Consider the following 9,793-nt stretch of genomic DNA (forward strand, 5'->3'; position numbering starts at 1 on the left):
TTATTTCGTCATGCATTCCTTTAATAATATGTCATTTATTTACATGCATCTAATCTAATAAGGACATTTCATTTTAGGATTACCCCTTTGACTTTGTCTTAAGCAACCTTGTCTTTTTCTCTTCATTTTGATGGTTATATTTACACTATTCATTAGATTGTTTCTAAAAAAAAAGGGGGTTAAAGGTCAAAGTCTAACTTTTATCTCCAACTTTCTTTAGGTCTCATTTGCAATAGTTTAAACTACATTTTTACCTTATCCTTAAATTAATTTCAATTTAAATGCATGTTTCCATCGTTAGTGAAGCCAGGGGCATTTTAAAATAAGTTTCTTGGAAAGTTGTTGTTTTTTAAATGTTTAGTTTAGTTTTGCAATTAATCAAAATCATGAAGAAAAAAAAATTACGGTTTAATCGAATTATATTTAATACATGGATATATCATTATCATATAACATACAAAAACATAAAAAAGAAGAGAGTTACATCGTTAAGTTCACATTTGTATTAGAAATAGAAAATTGTCATACGATATCAGATATCAGGTAGTGAAAGAAATATTTGATTTGTATCATGTTTTATTTGATCATGTATCCATTTTGATTTTACCTTCTAATTCATTGGCTTCTTATGAAAGTTGATGAAACATGAAATGAAGAAACATACAACTGGATTCAAAAATTTCAAAATCTTCAATTAAAACCTTGACAATGCCAGCAGTCTGAGTTGAGATCTTCAATATCTTCAGAATCTTCAGACTCTTCAGTCAGAACCTTGATAACCTCAACGCCTGACTTGAGATCTTCATAATCTTTAGCTAAGTAACAAAATTTCAGAAGCTTGTCATTCTTTAGAAGCTTGATGATCAGAATCACATCCAGAAGCATAAATGGAGAGACGTCGCAGCAACAACATAACGTCTCTTCAGAAACTTCTCAGAAGTGAATCAGTATAGAAGCAGAAAGAATATTGCAGCAGCAACTTGACATTTTTCAGAACTTCTCATGATTAGCGCAAAAACGGAATTCGGAGCACAAAATACAGAAACTGATGACGTTGCACGTCATATACTCAAAATCAGAACTGACTGTTAAAGTTATACAATAACAAACCATTGGGGTAACAAAATTGTTTTCACACAAATACAACATTGTTATCATCAAAACTCAAGGAATGTATGCAGAACCAAATATTGTTCAAGCATTCTTTACACTAGATAATTGATTAACACACTAGGATTGATTGATTCATTATTTTGCAATTCCTCCTAATCTTTTAAGAGGGCTTCTAATCGGTTAGTGATGACGAATTTGAAAATATTCCATATTTGGCCATATAATCGATTAACCATAGGTCATAATTGATTATGTGCATTAAAAACCCATGGATCATTTTATTTTTTTTAGTTATATGTTCTCCTTTAAATATAGGATTTCTCCTCATTCTAAATCATAAGAGAATTGGAATTTCTAACATCTTCAGATTCTCTACTCTTTTCCTATCCTTTTTATATGTTTTCACTAAACTTACCTTAGTTGCTTGTGAGTGAAAAATGTTTATGAGAGTTTGGTTGTATTGGTGTTAGTGTTTAAGTATTCTTCATCTAGATTGTGATTCTCTTATTTAATTTATTTAGTTCTTGAGATTGTTTTGGTAAAATGTTTGTTTGGTTCTTGAGATTAGTCAGTGAAATCTCTGTTTGGTTCGCGAGCTAAGCCCTCAAAAGCTCTGTTTGGTTTGGGAATCAACTTGCATAAAATCTCTTATATGTTATAATAAGGTTAAATGGGCATATCCTTAAAAGCTCAATATATTATTTTATTAAAACTCTCAAGAAAAAATTCTTGAAGAGAGGAGTATGGCAAGTGGTAGTCCGAATCGGTATAAATCTTAGTGGAATCTCTCTATCCCTATCTCTTTACATTTCGTTGTTTAATTTTCTTTCCTCTCTAAATCTTTCTTTCTATTTTCCGTTAATTTATCTCTGCATTGATATAAATTGTTTTTAAAAGTAAAGTAATCTTAAAATTAAATACGGTTTCGGAATATCACAATTCACCTCTCCCTCTTGTGTTTGGAGTCACTTGTTCAACAGATATGTCCAACCACTCAATACCTCACACCAAATCTCTAATACACATCGATGAAAGATAAAAAAGATGCACATGTTTTAGATCATGCTTTAATTATATAGTGGTAGGATCTTTAAGATCCATGACCAAACATGTCAATATTTTTAATGCTTCTATTTTAGGAGACTTCTCATTCTTTTCATGGAAGACAAAACAATTACCTTTTGTTCTTTCACCCATAACAATTTTTTTTAGAATAATCTATTGGGTTCGTATTTTGTTGGGAGATTAAAACATCGATGCCAATTATGCATCATAAAAACAACAACAACTCATAACACATAATTTTAAAATCACAAACAATATCAACACACAACAAATAATTTTAAAACTAGAAACAACAACAACACACAACACAAGATTTTAAAAACACAAAACTAAGCATATACATACCGCAATCACAGAGTTTTCTATACTCTTCTCTAATTGATGTCGAATCCTCTGAGAAAGTTGCTCTTAAATCTCTCTAAAGTGAACATCTATGTTACTTAAAGATGGTTCAAAATATTGTCTCATGCCTATATCTCCTCCAATACCACAGACATATCCACAATGCTAATTTGTTCCAATGACTTTAACTAATATATCATGGCGCCCATGTAGAACAAAGGAACCTTCACTGACATTTTTAACCAATGAATACTCTAACCCAAATAAAAGCTCAGTACCAAAGTGAAGTAACCTACAATCAATATTATTGAAAAAAGAATCTACTTAGAATCTTCTCAGAAACTAAGTATGCAACCCCAAATGTGTATCTCCTTCTTGCTTTTGTCGGATTCTCTTCTAGTTCTCATGGCGTGATGGTGGAGATAGAATGCGATCAAGGTTTAAGGAAGCATCTCCTAGCTCTTGTTGTCTTTGTTTTCTTTTTTTAGATATCAGTATATCCTCAAGATTATCATATCTTCCACGAGACAATCTATGTGGACATAAACTTCTAGCTACATTTTCTTTTTTCTTTTGACTCATAGCCTATTATGAACATATTTAAATTGTAATTTACAGTTTACATTTAAAAAGGATTAACACAACACAATATTATATTTCAAAATATAAGATTCCTTCTAACCTTGAATGTAGAAGAATTAAGAGACTCGTCAAACTTATTTAAACCGTATAATCAATAAAACTATACTTCTCAAATGGATGAACAAGATTAACATTGGGGTTTGTAATGTAATCTTATGTGAGATGAGTCTTAAATACTTGCCAACCTAAGAAATTCATCTTTTCTTTAACCTATCATTTTTTGGAACATAAAAAATCATTTACATTTACATCAAAAAGTTGATATTGTTCTTAAACTTGATATTGGAATCATGACAATGTCAACATTAGCTATTAATATTTTTCTTAAAATACAAAACCGCCATTAAGCGCATATAACCTACAACTACAAAAGTAATCAAAATCAAAAGAAAAACATGAACCAATGCAAAAGCGTAAAAGCAAAATAAAACTAAACAAAAATAAAATAAAAATAAAAACCACGAAACAAAGATAATCTCTAAGAAATACAAAGACGGAGAAAGAAGTACCAGAAGGAATAAACATAAGCATGACCTAGACTCGTATTGCGCAAGAGTTTTCTAAGGCAACACACAAATAGAAACATGTGTGCGATAAAAGAAAATGATTAGAACGAAAGGGGGTGGGAAAGTTCTAGATCACATGAAAGTGGAGGAGGGGGAATTTCAAATCGAACTCGAAAAGATGGATGATTTCAGAGTTTTTGGTTTTTTTATTTATTTTGTTCCACACCTAGCTTTATCTAACGCATTATGCTAATGTGGTTTCATTTATTTGGAATGTGTTTGGTTTTGCAGTAACAAAAATTGATTTTAAAAGAATTAATTTTATAAGATTGATTATGACTAAATGCGAGTTAAATGTAAAATGATTTATGTGTGGATTTTCTTAAAAATATTTCATTGTAAAAGCAAGAGCTAAAGCAAGTTTGAATAAAGACAATCTTATTCATAAAAGATAAAGTTGATGAAACAAAACATTTTCTCCTCTCTTACTAATCACTCTTCTGCTAAAACTACAACTTTCTTTCCAACATTATCTCCATTGAAAAGCCCAACAAATGCAGAAGGGATGCTCTCTACACCAAATGACTTGTCTTCAATCACCTCTAACTGGCCATTGCGAAGATAATCCAATGTTTTAGCAGAAAATTCAGCAAAAACATTCAAAAAATCAGCAGCCAGAAATCCTCTAATGGTGATTCTCTTATACACAACATCCATCATATCAGGTGATGCTCTCTTTCCAACATCAGTATACTCAGAAATTACACCACAAACAGAAACTCTACCAAATGCTTTCATGTTAGCAACTGCTGCTTCTAGCATTTTCCCACCAACGTTGTCGAAATATATGTCAATTCCATCCGGAAAGTACCTATAATTCAAACAAAAAAATTCAAATAGTATTGAATGTCCATTCAATCTTATTGATATAATGTAATTAATTTATGTAGCAATGACACTTCAGATAAAAGATATGTTCGGTTTCTAAAACGTGTCACATGTCGCTGAAAAATCAGTTTCATTTTTAACAAACCTTTTAAGAGTGGAGTTAAGATCTGTTTCTTCCTTGTAGTTAAAGGCATCATCAAATCCTAATTTCTCTTTGAGTAATGCCACCTAAGGTAAATAATTTATGGATTAATATTTTCTGTTTAAAACCCAAATCAAATTGTAAAGGCCATTGGTCCTAATAAGGCTCACCTTTTTTTGACTCCCAGCACAACCAACAACATAACAACCCATGAGTTTTGCATATTGTCCTACAATATTTCCAACAGACCCAGATGCTGCTGAAACAAATACCTTTTCACCCTTTTGAGGTTTGCAAATTTCAAAAAATCCAGCATAAGCTGACAATCCACTAAACCCTACAAACACAATTTGAGTTCTTCAAATCAATAAAAGAAGCATTTTTGTTGTTACTGTCTCAACTTTATGACAGTGTGTGAAAACCAGAAAAGAAGTATCAAACAATTACCAAGAACTCCAAGATGATAAGTGAGTGGAAATTGAGAAGTCTCTAATTTTTTTATTATGCTTTGTTCCTTAACCACACTGTACTCAGCCCAAGTGAATACTCCCAAAACCAAATCATCCTTTTCAAACTTAGCATTCCCAGATGTCACAACCTTTCCAATAACAATAGCATCAATAGCCTACAAAAGTATAAACAACAACAACAACAACAAGATGGTCAGCTACAATGATTAAAAATCAGACAGACCGGTAGGCGAAGTTCTGGTAAGGCCTCATGGTTGAATTTTCAGTACCTCGCCGGAAGTTAAGGGAGTTGCAAAGCTTATAGCTTTGTGGGAGGCGCTGTAGATTTTCATGCGGTTGATAAGATATGGATCAATCGAGATGTATAAATTCTTGACAATGACATCATCGGAACCCGGGTCCAATGAAAGAGCAAAAGGCTCAGTTTTGACCTCAAAATGGGACTCTTTTGGTGCATCTTCAATGTGATTTTTTATCACTATGTATTTGTTGGTCACTTCCATTTTTCACTTTGCCTAGTTTTGCTATGGTTTGTTTTTATAACTAGAATTGCGAATACCGGTTGAAGAAAGTTGACAGGTAGTACTACCAAAAAAATGAATGCCGAACAAGTTTAATATTCCTATTTGTTTGCAAGAAACAACAAAATGGGAATCATATCAAAACACCAATTCGTTAAACTCTTGGGAATTTCAGATTCGACGCCTTTAAGATTTTTTTTTATATATTTTAATCTTAGAATTAACATTTCCATCATATTATAAAAATAAACATCGGGAAACAAGGACATTATTAGGTTTGGAGTGTTCATGATAAGATTATCTTATTTTACTATTTTGAAAATATGTTAAAAAAAACTAAATTAAGTCGCTTTCTTTAAGACGTTTTGGGGTACTATCTAAAATTGTGCAAAATTGACAATTAACTTGTTTTTGAATTATGTGATAAGGTGTTCCAACTTGCATCAATATATCTTTCAAGTACAATGTCAAATATTTGATAATGTAGACAAATAATTATGGTCCTTTTAAGGTATCTCGTGACTCTTCCAATAGCTTGTCAACGCTCATTACTCGGTCTACTAATAAACATGCACAAGAATCCCACAACATATGTAATGTCGAGTTTAATACAATTAGTGACATACCTAAGACTGTCAATGATGCTCGCATACTCAGTTTGTCTAACACTGTGTATACATGCGTTTTTGACGCCATGAGATTTAGTATGCAGAATGATCCTTTCGACAAATGACGTCATGAGATTAACAGTTCAGTTGATGAGTGTTGTTCGACGGTTCGACATTTCGACAAAGTATTTGCAGATGGAAAGACGTTTTTGACAGGTATGGATGATATTATGGTATTTCGACAATTCGACAAAGTCTGGAAAGAGACGTCATTTCGACATAAAGTGAGATTTTAAATTCAAAAGAGTTGTGACGTTTGGCAGAAGATGCGTGGAAGCATCTGGCGAAAGGAAGAAAGCCAAGTGTCACAATTTTAGGATTTGTTCGTTAGTAACAGTTGTTTTATTTGTATATAAATAGGATAGTTGTTATCTGAAAAAGTGTGTGAAAAATTACTTGTACAAAATTCCTGCAAATACTCAAAGTACCCGTGTGAGACAAAAGAGTCATATCTGGAACATGTATGTGTAAACAAACACCAATTCTTTCAAAGTTTTATTTTATAAAGTTTAAAGTTCTTTACCAATTTCTCTTTATATCTACTAGTCAATTATTTTTCTGCATTTCTTCTTTCGACACTTTATGTCTTGTCAATTATTTTCTGTCATTTATCTTATCTTGTCAAATTTACATCTATTTAAACATTTTTAAATCAATACCTTTCGACATAAAAACTTGATAAGCCAAATAAAAGGTACAAAAGTCGTTCTAGAGATTTACAAAGTTATTTAGATTTGCACATGTCCTAGGATTTGTGTGGTTGATCCTGCAAGTAACCCAATTCTACAAGTTTTGGAAAATCAGAGGTTGTTCGCCAAAATTCACCGCGAACAAATTGGCACGCCCAGTGGGATAGTGCATAAATCTAAAACTTAAATAATCGTTTAGTCAAGGTGTCTTCTTCGTTGTATGAGACTAAGAAGCGGTAAATTAGCCGTATCTGATGTAGAAAGACCTAAAAGAACAAGAATAAGGAAAATGGCAAATCAGCCAAATAATCTAAATAATCCTAATCCAAGTGAAGCCATCCCAATATCCAACCCTATCCCTTCGACAAGAGGAAATATGGGATCAGTCCCTGTGTCAGAGGTTGTACCTTCGTCAATAGGATCAATACCAACGGTTTCAGTTTCGCAAAATGCGCCTAGTTCGTCCGTTAGGGCACAACAAATGCCTGTTGGGACACCCCCTCCTATGGGAAACACTTCTAGGCCTTTTGTGACAAATTTCACCATGCCTCTGCCTGGTAGGGAACAACCATTTGGAATGCCAACTTCGGTAATGGCAAATTTACACAATTCCCCGGTAGTGTATTCTGATTCTATGGCCAATATGTCTTCACCTTTACAAGGGTCAGGATATGGCGGAAACATGAGTAGACTAAATCAACAACCACTTTACGTGCCGCCAATAACAAATAATTTTGCGCATGTAATTAGACAACAAATGGACGAGAGTAATCATGATATGGTCCAAATGTTGACGCAACAAATGGGAGCGGTGTTTAATCCTCTAATACAAAACACCACCCAAACAAACCAATTGTTGGCAGCACAGATGACGCGCATTGCTGACTTTTTCGGGGTCCCTCAAACTCGACACAGAGAACAAGTGGTTCATAACCCAGTGGTAGCGGTCCAGGAAGAGCCTACGATAAACCAAATACCCTTAGGCAACCCTTAGACAAACGTCAGAAACCAAGAGGATGTAGTCGAACAGCCTCGTGTTGAAATCCCTATTTCACAAGAACCTAGAAGGATAGTAATCCAGAGAGGCCAAGACGCGGATCCTGTGTTGCAACAACGAATCCGGTATAATAACCCGCCTGCCGAAAACAATTTAGCAGCCATGGTCGAAACGATAATGGCACAAAACGGGGTGAACATGGGATTGCAAAGGCCTAGTTACGCTTCCCCACTGTCGGAATATATTCTGCAAGAAGAAATGCCACCAAGGTGGAAAGTTCCTAAGTTCACAAAGTTCTCAGGAGACACTAGTGAGTCCACCATAGAACATGTGGCACGTTATCTGATCGAAGCGGGAGAAATAACCCGTAATAAAAATTTGAAAATAAAATATTTCCCTAGTTCCTTGACAAAAAACGCGTTCACTTGGTTTACATCTTTGCCTGCAAACTCAGTATATACGTGGACCCAATTAGAAAGGTTGTTCCATGAACAATTATACATGGGACAAACAAAAATAAGTCTGAAAGAATTAGCCAGTGTTAAGAGAAAACACTCAGAACCAATAGATGATTATTTAAATAGGTTCAGATTGCTAAAGGCCGGATGTTTCACTCCGGTTCCAGAACATGAGTTAGTCGAAATGGCCGCAGGGGGACTAGATTATTCTATAAGGAAGAAACTAGATACCCAGTATCTGAGGGATATGGCACAATTAGCAGATAGAGTGAGACAGGTCGAAAGGTTAAGGGACGAAAAATTCAGAGCAAATAAGAATAAAAAAGAAAGGGTGGCCTACGTAGGGGTCTGCCAAGATGATGAGTACGACGAAAACGAACCAAGTAACTTCGACGAACAAGAGATTGACTTAGCAGAACTAAAGTAAGGCCCACCTTATTTGTGTAAAGTACTAACTCAGTCGAACGGAAACCCAGTCGAAACCAATGATAAGTTCCCCAAAAGAACTTATACATTCGACATCACCAGATGTGACGAAATTTTCGATTTGTTGGTTAAAGATGGTCAATTAATAAAACCACCAGGCGCTAAAGAACCGCCTATGGAACAATAGAAAAAGAGAGGTTTTTGTAAATACCATAATTTTCTGGGCCATAAAACGTCTCGTTGTTTCCTTTTCAGGGATCTCATTCAAAATGCTATCCGTGACAGAAGGCTGAAGTTTGGTGATAAGCCAAAACAACATATGAGGATTGATTTGAATTACATGCAGCCAGTCGAAGCCCATTATGCTGAACCATCCATTGTGAACATGGTGGGGGTCGAAGTTGCTCCTGATGGCAATTTTGAAATGGTGGAAGCTCCTGGAAGTTTCGACACAAATATCAACATGGTTGAGATTGCTGATGATCTCGCAAAACAAAACGAAGTTGAAGTTACTGAAGGCTTCGACGACCAGAAAAAGATGGAAACTACTGAAGGTTTCGACAAAAGGGACAGTGACGATACCGTTAAAGATGTGATGTTTCGACAAGAAGAGAATTGGGACTGCTTGGGACAGCCAAGTGGGAAGTATGATTATCTCGTGAAATACAATGCGCTGGCAAGCTCTCAGATCGACATCAACACAATCCAACCAAGCGGTTGGGGAGATGTTCCGTCAGACAACAATGAAAAAGCAGTTGAGGCAATCGAGAATCTCCCTAATACAAAAAAGAAGGTTACTGAAGACCTCATTATTGAAAACAAGGCTACTAAAGGCCTTGATCCTGATCAAATAAAGACAAGTGATG

General features: G+C 34.5%; 1 protein-coding gene across 1 annotated transcript; it reads right to left on the reverse strand.

The window, feature by feature from the left end:
* Positions 1 to 4,089: 4,089 nt before the first annotated feature.
* On the reverse strand, positions 4,090 to 5,820 carry LOC127096847 (2-alkenal reductase (NADP(+)-dependent)). Its single transcript, XM_051035415.1, has 5 exons — positions 5,438 to 5,820; positions 5,146 to 5,323; positions 4,869 to 5,035; positions 4,702 to 4,784; positions 4,090 to 4,539 (listed from the first exon to the last, which is right to left on the reverse strand). Exons 1-5 carry the CDS (start codon positions 5,669 to 5,671, stop codon positions 4,161 to 4,163), a joined length of 1,041 nt encoding a protein of 346 aa, XP_050891372.1. The 5' UTR covers positions 5,672 to 5,820; the 3' UTR covers positions 4,090 to 4,160.
* Positions 5,821 to 9,793: the final 3,973 nt, after the last annotated feature.

This window comes from Lathyrus oleraceus, chromosome 1 (genome assembly GCF_024323335.1).
Source record: "Lathyrus oleraceus cultivar Zhongwan6 chromosome 1, CAAS_Psat_ZW6_1.0, whole genome shotgun sequence".
NCBI lineage: Eukaryota > Viridiplantae > Streptophyta > Magnoliopsida > Fabales > Fabaceae > Lathyrus > Lathyrus oleraceus.